At 35.8% G+C, this 22,708-nt stretch overlaps 1 protein-coding gene across 4 annotated transcripts in view; it reads left to right on the top strand.

The window, feature by feature from the left end:
- Positions 1-22,708, top strand: part of LOC137037863 (inactive phospholipase C-like protein 2) — a 68,999-nt gene that overhangs the window by 18,843 nt on the left and 27,448 nt on the right. For all 4 annotated transcript variants that reach the window (XR_010897322.1, XM_067412224.1, XM_067412241.1 and 1 more), the window contains exons 2-3: positions 8,433-10,919; positions 15,780-15,983. Coding sequence is in view for 3 of the 4 variants with exons in the window: in XM_067412224.1 (XP_067268325.1) it covers positions 8,433-10,919; positions 15,780-15,983 (2,691 nt within the window). In the remaining variant the exon portion in view is untranslated. The remainder of the gene's footprint in view (positions 1-8,432; positions 10,920-15,779; positions 15,984-22,708) is intronic.

Below are 22,708 nucleotides of genomic sequence, written 5' to 3'. Positions count from 1 at the left end.
ATTTACATATAACCTTAAAAAAAAATTATATGAACATATTAAAAACCATATATTGTTTTGAATTTATTGTTGTTTGATGCTTAAGAAATCTTATTTAATCTTCCATATGATGGTTGATGTGCTTGGATTATTGTTATTAATTAAACGATACACAAAAACAATATATGGTTTGTTTAATTTTGATTGTAAGCATCCATATAATACTGTATACTTTTTATATATAATACTTTATTTGTGATTAAAGATGTACGAATGCATGAATATAAGAATAAACATGATGAACTGAGGGAACGTTAGAGGAACGTTAGGGTAACGTTACAATAACGTTCTACAAACCAAAAACGAACATTCTATTTCCGTTAGGAGAACTTTCCTGGCTAATCAAAAACAAGCCTAAAAAAAGAACATTCTGGGAACCAAAAACTTTGATTGAGGAAATTATAGCATGAAAATCATTGTTATCGTTTTATCGCCCAGCCCTAATATAAACCAGCCGAACAGACCTTCTGTGAAACTGTGAAGTCTGGTGTAAGTAAAGGGGAGATTTCTGACACATTTTGCGAGGATGATCTTTAAAGATATTTATTGTAGCTCTACAGATTCAAATAGATGATAAAGTGCGATACAATAAACACCCAAATGTGTATTTTGGCTGAATGAAGACAAGTTATGGAAATGCATTTAAATGTTACATAATTCAAATAGCATAACTGCGCCGTTTATCTTTATCAGAGTAATGTGATTTGACGAGGAATGCCGGCATTCATGTGAACCGTAATCAAACTGTGTGCATTAAAACAATGAAACGGCTGACCCGATCCCAGCAGGCCTGAAAAAAAGGCGGTCATTACGTAACTGACCAGAAATAGACTTTTTTACGGAAATGATAAAACAGCTGTTCAGACGCTGAGGGGGTTTTACAGCATTGTTTTTCTAACACGGGGACGTGAGGGCGTCCCTTACACGCCGTAAGGAAATCCTCGGGAAGGACGCCTCGCCTCAAAGACACGACTTCAGAACAGAAACCGGCCACACCTAAAGGTCAACGTATGTCAAACCCCTTCCCAGACAGGACCTTCCGCATTTTTCCCCAGATCAGGCAGATTATATTTAGTCATGCGCTTCAGCTTTTCCTGAGAACATTTGGAATTAGGATTTAGGTGGCAAATCAGAGAATTTTTAATCGAGGTCTGGAACTATTAAATTAGTCCTGTTTGTGTCTACTGGTTTCTCTGCTTGGAAAGGGGAATTTTATAGGCCTGTCAAACTGTTCTGTGCCAACTAAATGTCATGTGACTAGAGCCGCAGGAATAATGACATCATGACGACACTGATTGGCTGATGATGAACACACAAAGTCACAGATCTTTCACTGAGCTGTGACGCCAAAGGAAAATGTCATGCAAAAAAAATGGCCACTGATAAAGCATCTACTATAAAAATGTATCACAGTGTCCATAAAAAAATATGAACTGTTTTCAACATTGATAACAATGAGAAATGTTATCAAATCAGCATATTAAAGTGATTTATGAAGGATCACGTGACACTGAAGACTGGAGTAATGATGCTGAAAATTCAGCTTTGATCACAGGAATAAATTCCACTTTACTATATATTCACATAGAAAACAGCTGTTTTAAATTTGTAAAAATATTTCACTATTTTTACTGTATTTTTGATCAAATAAATGAGCAGAGACTTCATTCAGAAACCTAAAAAACAAACTTTGTATAATATAATATAATATCATATAATATCATAAATATAATATAAGCAGAAGAGACTCTTTCAAAAACATTATAACATCTTTCTTACCCCAAACTTTTTGTACAGACAGGACAGAAACCCGTTGAAATATCAGATGTCTGTTAGTCTGCAGCCTTCAATCATATTTGTTCGAAATTCACCAAAAAAAAAGCATATGAGATATTCTTAGTTCTGAGTTTGATGAGACCTCGAGCATCTCCAGCCTCAGATGGTGGTCTGTTTCTCTCAGTTGATCTTGCCAAAGGCTGTTATCGGGCGTAGATGTGGTCAGCGGTGTGACATGTTATTTTTATCTCTGTCTAAAAAATTCTTATTTTTTCTAGTCAGTCATTTCCTGGATGTGTCAGTCAGTCAGCGTGAGCAGAGAAGGTTAAAGCGCAAGATAATGTTTTGACTAATTCTTCAAAAGTCTTCATGAGACTTGAAGAATGTGCATTATGTAAGAGTTGACCGCTGTTTTTCCAGGCCTCTGGCCCCTTACACAATACCCCGTCAAGTCTAGCAGAAAACAGACTCTTGTGCTGGATAATTAACTACATATACATCGAATTTCTTACTAAATAATCAGTAAAATGGCAGACTGTGTGTGTTAGTAAACTCAGGGTTTTCTGGCGGTTTGTGAGTCCATTAGACGAGACCACAGGATGCTAGAATAATCTCCAGATTATTAATTGCCGTATCTTTAAAAGTGAGAGTCTGAGAGCAAGAGTGGTTTGATGTCCGTCACTTTAAACATTTGGAGTTCCTGGAGGAAATACAAAAGTATTTTAATACTGTGCAACAGCAGTTGTAAAAAAATGTGTTTTTTAAAGAAATTAATACTGTTTATTTTGCAAGGATGCATTAAATTGATCAAAAGTGACAGTTTAAATCATTACAAAACACTGATAATAATCAGAAATATTTTTTGAGCAGCAAATCCGCATATTAGAATGATTTCTGAAGGATCATGTGACACTGAAGACTGGAGTAATGATGCTGAAAATTCAGTTTTGATCACAGAAATAAATTACACTTTACTATATATTAACATTGAAAACAGCTATTTTAAATTGTAAAAATATTTCACAATTTTTATTGTATTTTTGATCAAATAAATGAGCAGAGACTTCATTCAGAAACATAAAAAAGTCTTAACGACCCCAAACTTTTTATATTATATTATATTATATTATATTATATTATATTATATTATATTATATTATATTATATTATATTATATTATATTATATTATATTATATTATATTATATTATATTATATTATATTATATTATATTACATTACATTACATTACATTATTAATACAAGACCCTGGACCACAAAACCAGTCATAAGGGTCAATTTTTTTAAATTAAGATCATACATCATCTGAAAGCTGAATAAATAATCTTTCCGTTGATGTATGGTTTGTTAGCATAGGACAACATTTGTCCGAGATACAACTATTTGAAAATATAGATTCTGCAAAAAATCTAAATATTGAGAAAATAGCTTTAAAAGAAAGTCCTAAGCAATGCATATCCACTCACAAAAACAAATTTTTGATATATTTACGGTAGGAATTTTACAAAATATCTTCATGGAACATGATCTTTCCTTTTTTACTTTATTTAAATTTGCTTTTGAAATTGTTGTTTTAACACAATACAGTTATACTGTTAAAAAAAATCTAGATATTTTTATAAAATTAAGACGTAATTACAATACTTTTAAAAAGATTGCATATTGCTTTGGAGGGGAGGGGGGGGGGGGTTGTTTGGAAAAGGATTTTAGCAAGCAAAAAAGTTTTTCCAGTGATGTTTTATGGTGACTGCGGGCTTATTCCCTCCAAGCAGAATTAGGTTAACCTCCAAAGCTCAGTTCTTTCCAACAGGAAGGCACATTTCCTTTGACCCAGCTAGAATAAATTTCCAGTGGACCAAAGTCATTGACATTAGCATGGGCCATTACTCTCAGTAAGTGCTGCAGCGCCTGTGCGGCATCGTATTGAGAGATAGGCGGATGGATGGGGCCAGATTTTGGCCTGACCTCTCATGGGACAGGGGGTTACCATGGGACAGTGGGAGTGCCTGTGTTTGCTGACGGGTGCAAAACCCACTGAAGTTCTGATGTTTATGAGCAGGTAGAGCACCGCAAGGACAGATGCAGTGTGCTGAATACTGCCATAAACAATTAGCTTTTTTAAAACAATTACTGGAAAGTTTTTCCATAGTAGTAACAGATCATACCTACACAGTCTTATTTATTATTATTTCATGTCAGAAGAGATGCAGCTCAAAGTTCTCTAATTAAAGTGAATTAATGTCTGTTAATTGATGTCACAGTTGACGCAGGCTGTTATATAATCTGTCAGTGTCGTATCTTCTGCCAGTCTCTGGGGCTCATGGTCCCTGGAGCAAACTCTACAGTTTCTGCTCAAACAAATATTATTTTGTGTATTCTGAGCATTACACGCACTCAAAGATGGGTGATATAACTGTATGTCAATGTATGTGTAAACTATATCAATACATATTTTTCTTTATTTGTTTTGTATTTATTTATTTATTTATTTTTAATATTTGACTAATCTGACTCCAGTTTGGTATGAAATGCTGAGGATTCATGATCCAGTCAAAAGCAAATAAAAGCTTTCCTCATTGATCATGTTTTTTGACCTGGAAATAGGATTATGGACATCGTTTTGGATTTAAATAATCATATAATGCATGAATGCCTAAATGTGGTTAATCCAGTGAATTCAGTACTTTACATAAAATAAGCCACTATTTTTTTATCTCGATTGTGCAGCTTTTGTTTTACAGGTTCACATTTGGAAACCTGTGATATTCAAAACACTTCTTTGTGAACTTCCACACTCAAAATACTTTATATGCAATTATCTGCTTTATAAATTATGATTTATAAAGTTGTTTTTACAATTTTTTAGGGGTGCACCGATATGAAAATTTTGGCCTTTACGATAACCAATAATTCTTTATATTTGAAAGCTGATAACTGATATATTGGCCGATAAATCTAAATTAGGGATGCACTGATGTGAACATTTTGGCCGATACAATAACCGATAATTCTTTATATTTGAAAGCCGATAACCAATATATTGGCTGATAAATCTAAATTAGGGATGCACCGATGTGAACATTTTGGCCGATACAATAACCGATAATTCTTTATATTTGAAAGCCGATAACCAATATATTGGCTGATAAATCTAAATTAGGGATGCACCGATGTGAACATTTTGGCCGATACAATAACCGATAATTCTTTATATTTGAAAGCCGATAACCGATATATTGGCTGATAAATCTAAATTAGGGATGCACCGATGTGAACATTTTGGCCGATACAATAACCGATAATTCTTTATATTTGAAAGCCGATAACCAATATATTGGCTGATAAATCTAAATTAGGGATGCACCGATGTGAACATTTTGGCCGATACAATAACCGATAATTCTTTATATTTGAAAGCTGATAACTGATATATTGGCCGATAAATCTAAATTAGGGATGCACCGATGTGAACATTTTGGCCGATACCAATAATTCCTTATATTTGAAAGCCGATAACCGATATATTGGCTGATAAATCTAAATTAGGGATGCACCGATGTGAACATTTTGGCCGATACAATAACCGATAATTCTTTATATTTGAAAGCCGATAACCGATATATTGGCTGATAAATCTAAATTAGGGATGCACCGATGTGAACATTTTGGCCGACACAATAACCGATAATTCTTTATATTTGAAAGCCGATAACCAATATATTGGCTGATAAATCTAAATTAGGGATGCACCGATGTGAACATTTTGGCCGATACAATAACCAATAATTCTTTATATTTGAAAGCTGATAACTGATATATTGGCCGATAAATCTAAATTAGGGATGCACTGATGTGAACATTTTGGCCGATACCGATAATTCCTTATATTTGAAAGCCGATAACCGATATATTGGCTGATAAATCTAAATTAGGGATGCACCGATGTGAACATTTTGGCCGATACCGATAATTCTTTATATTTGAAAGCCGATAACCGATATATTGGCCAATAAATCTATTTTTTAGCAAATTTTTGAGAGTCTGATTACAAAAAAAACTTTCACCATTGAAAGCCATGTCCCAAGCACACAATTATAATGTTCTCATAATTTTATGTAGTCTGTATGACAGACTTGTGCTGCACAAGTTGCACTTAACTGTATTTTCCTTTTTTAAGTAATTTCAATCATATTTCAAGCAAAAAAACATAATGGAGGACAGTGCACATCTGAAGTGTCTCAGCTGAAGGAAATAATCTGTTAATCATCAGCTTAAAATATCGGTCAAATTTTCTTATCGGGCCGATAACGCTAACATTAAAAATGAACATATATCGGCCGATACAGTTATGGTGGCCAATATATTGTGCATCACTACCAATTATAGATAAAGTGATGTAGTTTGCGTGGTGTATTTGGCAGCAATGTTATATTTGAGTTTTTCAGTACTGAAAGAACTTGGAAGTAGAAGTATTTGTACAAGTACAAGCAGTTTTTACTGTATCCGAATACAGCTTGTTTGTTTAACGAAGAGGCAAATAACTAGAGAAGCACCAATCATAATTTTCCAATACGAAGCTGCTACACACATGTAACACAAGTGGTTGTTTTTGATTTAAATTAGATTAGGGATGCACGATATAGACCACCATATCTGTATCGGCTGATATATGTTCATTTTAATGTTATCGTTATCGCCCCAATAAGAAAATTTGGCCGATATATTAAAGCCGATAAATAACAGATTATTTCCTTCAGCTGAGACACTTCAGATGTGCACTGTCCACCATTATTGCTTTGAATTGTTTGAAATATGATTGAAATCACTTCAAAAAGGAAAATACAGAGCATCATACAATGCAAGTCTGTCATATAGGCTACATTATATTATAATGAGACCATTATAATTGTGTTCTTGAGACATGGCTTTTAATGGTGAAACTTTTGTTTTTGTAATCAGACTCTTAAAAATTATACAAAATTTTTTATTTCGATTTATCGGCCAATATATCGGTTATCGGCTTTCAAATATAAAGAATTATTGGTTATTGTATTGGCCAAAATTCTCATATCGGTGCATCCCTAAATTAGATTGTATAATTTCAAGATTTAAAGCAAAAACTGCATGGTCTACTTTTAGATTTGTGAAATTATGCTATATAAAACATACCAGACGGACTGAATAAAATGCAAACTCTGACAGTGAGTGGCGCTTGTAGAACAGCAGCGATACAGGTTTTTCTTGGCTACAACTGTAAACAAAGCAGCGTAGTACTTATAAACACTATTTTATGGTCGACCAGTGCATCTCTCTACAAAAAAGTAGAAATAGAAACAGTGCTTAGAACATTTCAGTTTATACAGAATTTTCTTAGACCGTACATACCCGGGGGGAAGAACTGCTCTCTCTTTGTGAAACGGTTGTAATTATTTTCTTAATTAAGCCTCTTGTAGCTCAATATTTTCCTGCCTCTAGGCTCAGGGTGGTATCAAAGAAAGGACACATTGATGTTTTGTTTTGTTGGTCACAACACCAGCAGAGATGATGCAGGACAACTCTAGTTTGTATTGTCATTTTATGTTACCCATTGTACATACTTAAAAATGCAATTTCAGTAGTTTATACACTACCCGGCCCCCCAAAAAAGTGGATTTAAATAGACAAATACTTAAGATTCTATGATTGGATCATTATTGCAGTGATTGTTATGTGAAATTTTAATTTCTTAAACAGCCATGTAGGAAGACATATCATGGCCATATTCCAGGATGACAAAGCCAAGATTCATCAGGCTCAAATTGTGAAAGAATGGTTGGGAGGGAGCATGAAGAATCATGTTCATACATGAATTGGCACCTCTGAGTCCAGACCTTAAATTCACTGAAAGTCTTTGGGATGTGCTGGAGGAGACTGCTAACCTCAATACAAGATCTTGACCAGAAATGTATGCACCTCTTGATGGAAATAACATCACAACACACACACTCCATCAATTAGGGTTAGAAGAACTGTTCCCAAACACGCTAGAAACATAATAATCACTTCAATAATCATCCAGTCATGGACTCTTAAGTATTTGCATATTTAAATCCAAACAGTTGCTTTTTTTGGCCATTAGCTGTTTGATAACATAGTTAAGCAAAAGGCTAATCATATTAATTACCATTATGTGTCTGACATTGTAAAAAACGATACCATTGTGCAGCGTTTACATCAGTAAGTTGACCGAGTGGATCTCTGAGGTCATGCAAATGAGTGCAGGCGGGGCTAATTAGCATATTCATAGATCCGCGTATACTAAACGAAGCAAGGGTTTCGAGTTACATTCAAGCTATTTTAAGGCATGAATACAATTTTATCATAGGAAAAAACATTTAAATATGTAATTTTGGTGATCAAAGATGAGTTTTAAGGGATAAAATTATTGACAATAAAGTATTTAATGTGTCTAAAAGTGAAATAAATCAAATAAAATGTGTCCTTTTTAAGCAGTAAAATATTGCGGAACATCAAAATTGTAAAAAACATGTAATGTTCTCCATAAATGTGTTTATCATATTATACTGCGATACTGATGATAAATCGCTTTATTTTCCAGGATGGTTCCAGGCGGTGCAAGGAACGGAAAAAGACGGTGTCTTTCAGTAGCATGCCAACAGAAAAGAAGATCAGCAGTGCAAGCGACTGCATTAATTCTATGGTGGACGGGTCTGAACTGAGGAAGGTGCGCTCCAACTCTAGAGTCTACCAGCGTTACTTCCTTCTGGACGCCGACATGCAGTCTATGCGGTGGGAGCCTTCCAAAAAAGAGTCTGACAAGGCCAAGATTGACGTAAAATCAATTAAAGAGGTGCGAACCGGTAAGAACACGGACACATTCAGGACCAATGGAATTTCGGATCAGATTTCCGAGGACTGTGCATTCTCCATCATCTATGGGGAGAACTACGAATCGCTTGATTTAGTGGCAAATTCAGCCGATGTAGCAAATATATGGGTGACGGGACTCAGGTACTTAATATCGTACGGAAAACACACTCTTAATATGATTCAGAGCTGTCAGGATAACATGCGAGCGTCCTGGCTGGGTGACCTATTCGATGAAGCGGACATCATTGGCGGAAAATGCATTAGTCTTTGTTCGGCCGTACAGCTGATCAAGAAGTTAAGTCCTGGAGTGAAAAATGTCAAGATAGAGCTCAAGTTCAAAGAGTTGCACAAAGCGAAAGACAAAACCGGTTCTGACGTGACCAAGGAGGAGTTCATCGAAGTCTTTCACGACCTTTGCACAAGACCAGAGATCTATTTTCTGTTGGTGCAGTTCTCAAGCAACAAGGAATTTCTCGACACCAAGGATTTGATGATCTTTTTGGAGGCAGAGCAAGGCATGGCGAAGGTGAGCGAAGACATCAGTGTGGAAGTTATTCAGAAGTATGAACCCTCAAAGGAAGGGCAACTCAAGGGATGGCTCTCCCTGGACGGATTTACCAATTACCTCATGTCAGCGGACTGCCACATCTTTGATCCTGAACAAAAAACAGTATGCCAAGACATGAACCAACCCCTTTCTCACTATTTCATAAACTCTTCTCACAATACATACCTGATTGAGGACCAGTTCAAGGGTCCTTCAGACATTACCGGCTACATCCGTGCCCTAAAGATGGGTTGCAGGAGTGTGGAACTTGATGTGTGGGATGGGCCAGATAATGAACCGCTCATTTACACGGGCCATACAATGACCTCACAGATTGTCTTTCGCAGCGTCATCGACATCATTAACAAGTATGCTTTCGTGGCCTCGGAATTTCCTCTGATCCTATGCTTGGAGAACCACTGTTCCTTGAAGCAACAGAAGGTAATGTTTCAGCACCTGAAGAAAATACTTGGAGACAAAATTCACTCGGATCCTCCTAACCTCGACGACAACTACCTTCCGTCCCCCTCGGACTTAAAGGGAAAGATTCTTCTGAAAGGAAAGAAGCTGGCAAGCAACTGCGCCGGCACCGAAGGCGAGGTGACGGACGAGGACGAGGGTGCGGAAATGTCTCAGCGGATGAACAACGAGGGTGGTGAACAGCAGACGGTTGTTCAACCCAAAAAGTTCCAGCTCTCCAAGGATCTATCTGACATGGTAACCTTATGCAAGTCTGTTAGTTTTAAGGATTTTCAGACTGCTTTCCAGAACCAGAAGCACTGGGAGCTCTGCTCCTTCAATGAGGTCTTTGCCAGTCGTTGTGCTACTGACCACCCTGGTGACTTTGTTAACTACAACAAGAAGTTCCTAGCGAGGGTTTACCCAAGCCCAATGCGGATCGATTCCAGCAACATGAACCCGCAGGACTTTTGGAAATGCGGCTGCCAAATAGTAGCGATGAACTATCAAACACCAGGTCTCATGATGGACCTCAACATTGGCTGGTTTAGGCAAAATGGCAACTGTGGTTATGTTCTGCGCCCAGCCATCATGAGGGAGCAGGTGTCTTATTTCAGCGCCAATACTAAAGACTCCGTTCCAGGAGTGTCTCCACAGCTCCTTCACATAAAGATCATTAGCGGACAAAATTTCCCCAAACCCAAGGGCTCAGGCGCTAAAGGAGATGTGGTTGATCCTTACGTTTATGTCGAAATTCATGGGATCCCTGCGGATTGCGCAGAGCAAAGGACTAAAACGATCCATCAGAATGGCGACAACCCCATCTTTGATGAGAGCTTCGAGTTTCAGATTAACCTTCCGGAACTGGCAATGGTGCGCTTTGTCGTTCTGGATGACGACTACATTGGGGACGAGTTTATCGGTCAGTACACGATTCCATTTGAATGCATTCAGCCAGGTTTCCGACACATTCCCCTCCAGTCGCTGACGGGTGAAGTGCTTCCACACGCCTGGATCTTCGTCCATGTGGCCATTACCAACCGGCGTGGTGGGGGTAAGCCTCACAAAAGAGGGCTTTCGGTCCGCAAGAGTAAGCGGGGACGGGAATACGCCACTATGAGGATACTTCTCATCAAGGCTGTAGATGAAGTCTTTAAATCTGCTGCACAGCCACTACGGGAAGCCACTGATCTCAGAGAAAACATGCAGGTGAGATACTATTCAGATTAATGCCATAAAGGTTCTAATGAGGGATATCGGTATTTGGCCGATACCGATAACCGATAATACCTTATGATTGAATGCTGATAACCGATATATCGGCCGATAAATCTAAATCCAAATTTTTATATCATTTTTGAGAGCCTGATTACAAAGACAAAAGTCTCACCATTGAAAGCCATGTCCCAAGAGCAGAATTATAACCTACTCATTATAATTTTATGTAGCCTATATGAAAAATGTGTGCTGACTGTTGCACTTAACTGCATTTGCCTTTTTGAAGTGACTCAAATAATATCTCAAGCAATTCAAAACCATCATAGTGAACAGTGCGCATCTGAAGTGTCTCAGCTGAGGGAAGTAATCCATTATTTATCAGCTTTAATATATATCGGCTACATTTTCTTATTGGGCCGATAACGATAACTATGATAAAATCATATTGCATTATGCTAATAAAATTTTGGGGGATATTGTAGGATTTTAGGTATATTATTTTTACCCATATACCACTTATTTTTTGATGTGGTGGCATGTAAATATAATGGGGGAAAAAATAATTGCTGTAATTAAAAAAACAGCAACAGTAAAGTCCTTCTACATTATGGTAATGAGATTTGGGTGTGCTGGGGTCATGTTTGTAGGACAATTAAGGACAATATGTCTTTAGATTTTTAGGTGAAACCTGATCGAGAAACGTTTTGTGAGATTCACTCATTCACTGTCTGCAAAGTATGCAAATGACTCGACTCTGCAAATGTTTAGTTTGCAGCCTGCCAAGACTCTCCAACCTTATTTCATTGTGGCAAGTATCTTCTTTTCATAGCGTGAGAAAGTTTTCTCACATCAGAGGGTCGACCCTGAGAAGGAAGCACCGCTTACAGGACATTTCTCTTCACAAGGCCGAGAGCATTTGAACTGAAATCTCTCTGGCACTGATAAACAAAAAACAAAAGTGCTGATTTTAATCAGTTGTGATTCCTCAATGTTGCACAACTTGTCAGGCAAAAACACTTTGAAGATCCTTATTTAGCCACGAGAACTGAAGCTATACTCATATATAGGCTACAGGTAGGAGATCAGCCAAATTCCTTTTTAATATTTGATGTGGAAAATGTTGCATAACACAGGGTTAGTATGTCCTGAGGCATGTGTCAGTTATATCCCCTTAAGAAGAGATTAGGTCGTCTCATGGATAAAAGGAGTGGCACTGCTATAACAGGAAAGAACTGAGATGATTTTTGAAGTCAGGAAATAGTTTTTTTTTAAAGATTATACCGCAGATGGGGTTTCAATTTGTTTCTCGTTCATTTGCTTTTGGTCTGTTGCTTTTAAAATGCATATATAGCAATCTTGTCAGAATGACCTTGACTCATACTCAAGGATCAGTGATAATCAAAAGAATATTTTAAGGCAGCTTCTTTGTTGATGATGCTTTGTATTAGGGTATGATATTGGGGATCGATAATAGTCAGAGATCTCGCTGTTATAGCCGAGGTCTTTGACTAAAATCAAGATGATATTAGGCAAAGTATATGATATACACAGGCTCTGCTTTTGCATATTCTAGTGCATACTTCAATTTATATACATCTACAACAGTTCTTTCTGGTTCTCGAATCTGATTAGCTGAGAGCCGTGCAATATTTTAGTGATAACAGCACGTTTGTATCACTCCGCTTGAAGCGACTGTCATGAGAGTTTTTTTTAGGTGAGAATGTAGTTGTTTAGACTGATATATGTGACTCATATTTAATCATGGCACCTATTTTACAATTTAAGACGTTTTCGGAGATGCGAGCTCCAGGTCGTCAGCGGCTGTTCAGTGCTCGAGTACCCGCTGAGAACAGCTTCATCTCGGCCAGTGCTTCAGGGATTTGCTGCTTGCTCTTATAGTGGTTAAACATGAGATATAATTAATTTTGGGTACATAAAACGGGCAATATTTGGTCTTATTAATTTATTACTTGTTCCTGAGATATCGAATTGGGATATGTTAAAATTAATAGTTTGATATTAACGCTATATTTAACTTGCATCCTGTAAAGCACTGCTTTTGTATGTTTGACTGAATTGTACAATTGTGATTATTTTCAACTGTCATTTATAAAGGCTAGTGTTGTTAAATTAAATATTTGTTGTTCAATAAATATTATTTTATATAAATTGCAAGTTGTCCGTTGCAAGAGACTTTTAAATCGAAACTGACTTTTGTAAACAAAGAACATTGTTTTAGTGTTGTATGTTATGGAAAATTCCCTTAACTGTAAAAAGGACAAATGCAAAGATTGCTTTCCTCAGCGGACATTCAAACTGATTTTTATAATGAATATAATATTATGGACACCGACCTGCAGAATGAATGTCATATCAGACACAGGTAATGCTGCCAAACGTACAAAAGCAGTGCTTTACAGGATGTAAGTTAAATGTAGCCTTAATATTATATTATTAATTTTAACATAGCCCAATTCAATTTGCTCAGGAACAAGTAATAGATTAAAAAATTATCCATTTTATGTACCCAAAATTAATTATATCTCATGTTTAACCAAGATAAGAGCAAGCAGCAAATCTCTGAAGCACTGACCGAGATGAAGCTGTTCTCAGCGGGAACACGAGCACTGAACGGTCGCTGACGGCCTGGAGCTCGCATCTCTGAAAACGTCTAAAATAATTTGTTAAATAGGTGCTATGATTAAATATGAGTCACATATTTCAGGTCTAAACAACTACATTTGCACTTAAAAAATTTGCTAGGCTTTAAGCGGAGTGATACAAATGGTGAAAAGGTAGGAGTGCTGTTATCACTAACATATTGCATGGCTCTCAGCCAATCAGATTCAAGAACCAGAAAGAACTGTTGGATAAACATATATAATAGAATGCCACACATTACTTTATCACTTCTGAATAATAATGCAAATAAATTGTTGAATCCGAGTTTTGAATCAAGAATCAGTTCATTTAAATTAACAGTTTGAATTAGCAGAATGTTGTTTAGTTTTGCATCATGAACATATTATGATTATTTAATAAAATGTCCATTCCTAAAGCCTCAATTATTTTACATTTAAATGCTTTAAATCAGAGAAGTGTACAAGGTCTCCTGCTTTGGTGTTTGCTTTATTTCAGCACAAGCTATTCTATTCATAACACACTGTACATTTCGGGTATTTTAATAGTTCTGTTTACATTGCATTCTTCCTGTGGAAACAATTCCAGGCGCTTCTGCTGCGTTCACTATTTAAATGTGCCTCTGTTAAATACTGCTGCTGTTTGTGTTTTAAACTCACTAGAGGAGCTTTCACAAGAAAATTACGTCTTACTCCCACATTCAGAGCAGTTCTTTTGTAGAAGACATACTCAGTAAAACCACTTCCTATTGCGTTTCTTGCTCGTGGACGTTCACTATGGGGAAGTTGACATCGGCTTGGTTTTTGTTTTCTCGTCACCTCCCACAACTAGGTCAATGGGTATGTTTGAAATAGCATACTATGCTCTTCCTGTTTGTGCTGTGCATAGTATGTATGTGCATGTACATTATATAATGTGTGGTGTGCAATATGCATAAAATACCCAGATGACCTAATATATTTGCCAGATGTGCTATATTAAACGGCACATTGTTGCAAGGAATACTGTATCTGACAATGCAATGCAATAAAAAAATATCATGATATCACAGTACACTGGAAGGTCGGGTACCTTCCATTTCCAGTGTACTGTGATATCATCAGCCATTTTTTTTTTTTATTGAATCATTATTTGATTGGACTGCTAAGTTTAAATATGCAAAATAAAGATAATGTATTTATTTATGAAATTATAACTAGACACCATTTGCTGATTTAAACATGCAACCTGATGAGGTCATGTGAGTTTAGTATTGTTTGAAACCAAACTAAATATATAATTGTATTTAAAAGAAATATGCACCATATGTTAGTATTTCATTCTGAACATAATAGCCAGCCACTATTATACTTCATTATAGCAATTTTGAAATAGCGCTGTATGATTTGGGGATAAAATCTAATTGTGATTTTTCCAGGAAAAAAATAATGCAATTACGATTAAAAAAAAACAACTATTTTGTTTTTTTGTGAATATTGTGATTAGATGCATATAGCGATATGATAATGATAATTCTTCTTATTTATGTTTATATAATAGTGACTATAATAATAGTAATTTATTATTTTATTAAAATGTGTTTAATAATAATAATTATTAATTATATATATTATAATATATATATATATATATATATATATATATATATATATATATATATATATATATATATATATATATATATATAATTAATAATAATAATATTATATATAATAATTACTATATTATTATATTATTATGTATATATTTATTATTCTTATTATTATATAATTATTATTTATATAATACTAATAATAATAATAATTATAATTATTATTATTATTATTATTATTATTATTACTAAAATATTTTTTAAAAATACTAAAACATAAAATAATATTACACTTACTAAAATAAAAAATATATAATATTTAAGGAAAATATATTTAATAATTGTATTTTCCATTACAACTGTAAAATTACCATATTAATATTTATTTTTAGTTTACAAATGCACATTAAAGCGATCCAAACTCACAGCCATGCTTCATTCTGAAACTCATATGTATTTAATTAAATTGCATCCTCAAGCCATATTGCAATTTTTTTATTTCAATTAATCATGCAGCCCAACATTTAGTGATAGATATTATCATAAACAAAACAATGTGTCCTGTACTGCCAAACATTTTATGTGCACACTTCACACTTTGACCTACATGTCCTCCACAGAACGCCATTGTGCCGTTTAAAGAGCTTTGCGGTCTGTCAGCGGTGGCCAACCTGAAGCAGTGTATACTAGCGCTCTCGCCGCGCCTCATCGGGCCGGACAGCAGCCCGGTTTTGCTGTTTAACCTCAGAGATCAGTACCCCATCATGGAGGCCCAGGGCCTGCTGCCTGAAGTCCTGAAGAAAGTGGTCACCGCTTATGAGATGGTGAGTACCTCAAATAATGACATACACATACTGAAATCTTCCCAAGGAGCTCTGCAGGCACACATTTTGTGTTTTGCATGATTTTATGTAGCCTGTAGTGAAATGCAAAGATGCATGTTGACCCAGATTTGATGCAACCATGAATAAACCAGGTCCGTATTCATGGGTCATGATAATGAGTTGCAACAGTTTTTTGTTTTTGCTTATGTTTGAATAATGCACCATCTCAAATTGTAAATTCAAACTCCTGGGAAAACTGCCCAGAGAATAGCCGTGTTTTGCAGTTTGATGAACACAAACAGAATTAAAGTCTCCGAGCTCTCACTTCAGGAAGATCGCTGGAGCAAAGGACCACAACAGATGCATATCAGAACAAATTTTGCTTTGCTCTTATTTATTAGCTCATTGATTTTCATTAACAGCATTGTTAAAGTTTCCCTATTATGCTTTTTCAGATATTACTGTACCTTTCATGTGTGTAATAGAGCTGTTTGTGAATGTAAAAAGTCTGCAAAGTGCAGATAAATAAAGTTATTGTCTCCTATAAGAGATATATATATATATATATATATATATCTATATTGTGTCTGAGACTGGAAGAGTTTGGTTTGTGTTGTTCATGTCGAGACGATGCTGTTTCCAACCAATCACAAACAGACTGGGCCATCTGACCAATCAGAGCAGGGTTTAGAGAGACTGAATCCTTCATCGATTCAGACACAGTTAGAAAAAAGCTGATGCTGCAATGGATTTTATGAGAAAATTGTGTTTTTTGACTGCATGTAAACGTATTGTAGCCGACTGCAAAACAAAAATGAGAACCTTTAAAATAGCTTTAAAAAATACTTTCATAAAGTAGGCCATTAAATAAATAAGTTGTTTTTTGGCAGATATTGTTGCTGAAATCTAAAGAGGAGAGTGTTTATTTATCAATGACACGCACATGAATTATCTGAACGATATGCACATCTTTAAGGAAAAGCAGCAGTGTTTGTGCACCAGTTGAACAAGGGGTGGCTGTTGTCCTCCTCCTGCTCCCCCGCTCTATAAATACCCCCTTATAGTGGTTTGTCTGCCACCAAGTCTGCAATTTCTTCAGCCATTAGTAATGTAATGACAGTGTGCATGTCAGCGATGAGACAGCTGCTGCAGCTGGATGCGCACGAGGCTTCGACCCCCCGTGCGGCCTGTGTTTCTCTGTCACAGATACAACCAAAAGGTGATTAAACATAAAGAGGGTTATGAATTGAGAAATCAACTTTTCCTTGAGCTTTTGATATATAAGATATAAGTTTCAGAACTGAAACTTTCTTGTTAGTCCAATAAAAGCTTTTATTGACACCAGGCCCAGCAAATGACTCATGTCTATAGATGGGTGAAACTCCGCGGAGAGAAGAGCGATACAGGACTAAAATAACATTACCTTTCAAAGCATCCTAATGCAGGAATATAGTTATTTATTTATTTATTTATTTGTATTCGCTAAATTTCACTGTGGATTCTTTGGTAAATCAATCACATTTCAGACTTTTACGATATGGACTCGACAGTAATGCAACAACATGTCAGTAACTGTGTTCATTCTAATGCCTGATCTGATATTAATGATTCATGTACAGTCAGATGATCTTTGTCTGTGTGTCAGTAAATCAAACCAGCGACTAAACGCTCAACTTCACCTTGTTTCTCTTAGTAGGATGAAAATAATCTGATATTTAAACAGTGATTAAATTATATATAGAAAGCGATCAAAGAACGCTCCTTTAACAATCGCTGGAGCTGTCAATCAAACAGCATGAGTTTATCATTGGACTCCCGCCAAAACTCACGTTTTATTCAACAAATCTCTTAGTTACATCATGTTTGCACTGTTAGTTATGATGAAAGCATTCGTTAGTGTGCAGAAATTGATGAGATCACTGCTTTCATGATCTCAACAACATGTCTGTGATCGACTACAATGTTCATCACTGCAACCTTTCATGCCACGATCTAAATATAATGCCACAGATCTACATGTAATACTATAATAAACACTTTTCATGATTAGTTAACCTTGAGAGCTGTAATAGTAAAAAGGTGCTAAAAGTTTTCATGAGAGTAATACTGAGCTATTTCATATGCAAAGATGTCAGCCAATCACAGCAGTGGGCGTTTACACTGAAGTCTCACAGAGACACGCCCCTTAAAACAGAGCGTTCAAATCAGAGGGTAGGAAAAATGCCTTTTATTTCTAAATTTTGACATTTTTTAATGTAAAAATCATACTAGCATTATAAGTGCACCCCAGGAAACATAAAACAATGCAGTTCATGACCCCTTTAAAAGTCCTAGTTTGATTCAAATGCATTCATGAGCTTTCACCAGATTGCCGTGATCTTAGCCTCGAGTTACTCCAAATGTGATTGCCACTATAAATTGTGTACTGTAAGGAGCTTATAAAGTGTCACCTAACTAGATTTTTTAATTTTCTGCAGAACATCTGAGTGGTGTTTGCCTGTGCAAGGCCAAACCTAGATTTTTTCAGCAATTTTCTGTTCTGACACTGTTAGATTTGCTCTCTGCATCTGTCGTGTCTGGGCAACCATCGCCACGTGGCCGGCCATCAGAAAGTGTGCGCTCCACCCGACTTCCTGGAAAGTCGCCACATCCTCATGATTGATCTCTGCGAGAGGTTTCTGAGCACGACCCATGCTGGCATGAAACTAAAGCAGCTGTTCTTCTTCTCTTTATTGGCACTGAAAGATAATCTGGTCCTGACAAGTGACCCTGCCATGCTTTTAGCCACTATAGAGATGTACAATTCAATTAGACTGACCTGTGGTACATAATGACCTGTGGCCTTGTCAGTGTTTGGAGAAGATCCCAGACTGCATTAAATGAAAGTTTCAGCTAATCCTTTGCTTCCTCATCACACGAGTAGATTCGGAGGCCCGTTTCACAGAAACAGTTGGAGAAAACACAGGCAAAACATTGTATGCAATGTGACTCCAATTACTTTATCTCTGTTATATTTAACAATGTTCTCTCATATTTCACTCTTAAAGGGATAGTTGACCCAAAAATGAAAATTATTACCCTCAAGCCATCCTAGGTATATATGACTTTCTTCTTTCAGCCAAACACAATCAGAGTGACAGTATATTAAAAAATATTTATAATGGGAGTGAATGGGGGTTGAGATTTTGAAGCCCAAATAAAAGTAATCCATACGGCTCCAGAGGGGTTAATAAAGGCTTTCTGAAGCAAAGCAATTGGTTTTTGTAGGAAAAATAACCATATTTTCATGGGAAGTTAAGCTGGGGGATTTTGGAAATTTTACAAGTTGGAAACTTAATGAGAATTTATGGGAATTAATTGGAAATTTGGGGTAATTTGGCTTAACTGTATCATATACAAACATAAATATAAACATTTTGTTTGTTCAAAAAACTTAACAAGAATTTATGGGAATTCATTTGAAATTTAGGGTAACTATATCATAAACAAATAAATATAACTGTTTTGTTTGGTCAACATGCATGCAAACTAATACAAATTCTAAAAATTACATTTGAGTAGAACTTTAATCAGTTCTTTCATTGAACAACAAATGCATGAAAGTTGAATAAAATAAGCATTATATTATATAAAAGTCCCATTAAAAATGTGAAATGCAAGCATTTTCTATCAAGCTTCTCAAATAACCTGCAATTTTGTAAATTTCCAATTTATTCCCATTAATTCCCATATATTCCCATTAATTCCCAAGGAAAGCTTACAACTTAAAAAAATCCTGGAATTTTGCAACACTAAGCGTAACGTAAACTCAGATGAGAATTGACAAACGTGGAAGCACATAGACGAGAAGGAGGCAAAAGTTAAATGTAACTTTAATCATAAAATAAATATAAACAACAAAATGAAATTAGTGGCTGATTGCGGCATACATGTATAATAAAAAGAGCAAGGTTAATGTCCCAGGCTCTCTGCTTCATAACACAGTAACGTTAATAAAACTTTAATCTATTAGCTCATCCGTCAACATGATTTCCCGTCGGATTGCTTTCCATTGGCTGTGGAGGTGAAAACCACAACTCCCATGATTCCACACTCACTCACTGCATCATCAAGCCACACCTTTAATGTTTTGAATAAGCGCCATCTAGCAGAGAAACTTACATACTGTGCCTTTAACTATATCCTGTTTTAAATATTAAAAACAAGAACTCATACAGAGACATTTTTTTTTTTTTTTCCCAATAAATCAAATTTTGGGGCATTTTTATTAATTTTGGTGGCATTTTTGCCCTGAGCCCCCATTAATTTGTGCGCAGTGTGATCTTTTTCGAGGCTCCTTCTGTTGCGAAATGTCTGAATTATAGCAAAGGCGGCTATTGCACACGAGCCAGTAATTGCTCAAGATGATGAGGTCTGCTGATTCATTTTCATAGAAATGACACCACAAACAAGTTGCGAAAATCTTCTTCTATATCTTATGATATTTAAAATAAATATGTCAAAAGTATATATATTTTTAAAGGAAATTCAAACTTTTATTCAGCATGGACACATTAAACTGATCAAAAGTGACAGTAAAGACACCAAAATATTTCTACTTCAAATTCTTTTGAACTTTCTATTTATCAAATAATGCTGAAAAAAGTTTAAGCAACAGTTTTCAACTATCACTGTATTTAAAAAATATATATTTAGTTACCACTTGAGGTACACTATGGGTTCAAATGTACTGTAGTATCTAAATACATTTTTAAATACAGAGATAGTATATTAAAAGCACATTTTAGTTCATATGATGTCTCAAAATAGCACAGTTGAGTACACTTAGATGTTCTTAAGATGATCTTAAGAAGTACTAAAGAGGATTGTTAGTATATTAAGTACAAAATTAGTGCGCGAAAATAGAGCACTTTAAGTATATTATAGAGATGTACTTTTTTCACCTGGGTATACATCTGTATTTGTGCAACTAATGGTCACTCATTGACAATCCAGAAAACAACAAATGAATAAAAATATATAATCATAAGATGACCAATAAATAAATGAATATTCAGCAGCAAGCAAAAAGTATGCCAGCCTAATTCTTGAAAAAAAAACTTTGCACAGTAATTTTATAAAATCCAAATGTTAACAAAAAGTTTAAAATTACTATTTGTATTCTTATAAAATGAAAAACAGATTATATTCATTAATTAATTGTAGAATATGTATTTTTATTAATGTAGGATTAAAAGACATTTATTTTAAATGTATTGTGCAGCTTTTTAATGGGGCAACAAGCTATAGATACGAAAGAACAAAATAGGATATTAATAATCTTTCAGTTCGCAAAACAGCAGCACAAACCGCTAATGCGCATCCCGGGTGCGGAATGATGCGCTTGAAGCAATATGGAGTCACAGGACGCAGTTGCGCTGCGCATTATAAAAGTTCCCGGCACAAAGAGAATCCCTGTGTGTACATCTACATCTAACAGTTGATGACATCGTTTAGAAACAGCAATAAACTCCAGCAAGATCAAGTTAGTTTATGCCAATCCAAACGCTTTTTTTTTCTCCAAACGCTCGAATCATAAAAAAAACAAAAAAAAAAAAAAACGGTATTTTTCAGGCTGGATCAAGCTAATGTGCATGCGCAGACCTAATTGCGCGTCTGTTGTGCCTCATTTCGGAGGCGCGCGTCTGACTGTTTCTATAGAAACCAGTGCTTCTAACGGCCGCTGCAGTGACGCGATGATTTTACCAGTCGGCGATTGGCTCTTATTTTAAAGGCGAGACTTATTCCGCCATATTGTATTATACCCATTTTGAATGGGTTTTTGCTAAATCGTCTGAAATAAGGTCTGTGGTTAACAAAGCCTCTAAATTCTTTCATGTTTTGATCTATGACATAAAACACACCAGTTATAACCCACTTGTGATTTTTTTTAAAACTTTTACTGTGTCTTAAAATCGGCGGTTGCTAACATAGTGCTAAAAGGGACTACTTCCTTTGGTGGGGACTTTAGATGTCATCATTAAAAATGGGACATTTGGACAGCATTTCTCATGAAAAAGTGGAAAAGTATTCATAACAGCACAGATCATAATCACTGAGCATGTTTTTAAATAGAGTTGTTTTCTAAATCAAGTTTGAGGACGCTTGGTGGTGACGACGTTGATCCGCGACCATGGTGTGCTGTAGTCCGTTTATAGCCTACTGTTAGCTTTTTATATCTGACAACTTTATTTAGGCTTCAAAATCTATAAATCTTATGTTAACTTGTAAAGATTATCTTGATAGACAAAATGTGTAAGTGTCATAACCCTTTGTTAAACACAGAGCTTATTTTCTGCGATTTTCCAAAAGTCTATGGGAAAAATGTATAGGCTTTCAATCGAAGGAACCCGTGCGCCGCTAACTTCCGGGTTGGCCTACAAAAACGCGTCATCCCTGGGGCACTCTATAGTCTTTGGTTTCACCTTGCTGACTGTCGTTACCGAATGCAACGCACTGTTTGAGTGCTGAACAGAATGATTGACAGCTGCAGCGGAGAGAAGACGAGTTTACGTGAACCTAAAATAGCTAGCCTCTGTTTTGTTTGACAACACTTCAAACGTCAACAGGAAGTTACTCCACCCAGGATCACTTAGAGCACCTTTAATGTATGGGAAACACTGTTCGAATGATTTCTGAAGGATCATGTGACACTGAAGACTGGAGTAATGATGCTCAAAATTCAG

The sequence above is a fragment of the Chanodichthys erythropterus genome, chromosome 2 (assembly GCF_024489055.1).
Source record: "Chanodichthys erythropterus isolate Z2021 chromosome 2, ASM2448905v1, whole genome shotgun sequence".
In the NCBI taxonomy this organism is placed as follows: Eukaryota; Metazoa; Chordata; class Actinopteri; order Cypriniformes; family Xenocyprididae; genus Chanodichthys; species Chanodichthys erythropterus.
Note: the sequence above shows the minus strand (reverse complement) of the source record. Positions and strands in the feature narration are given on the sequence as shown.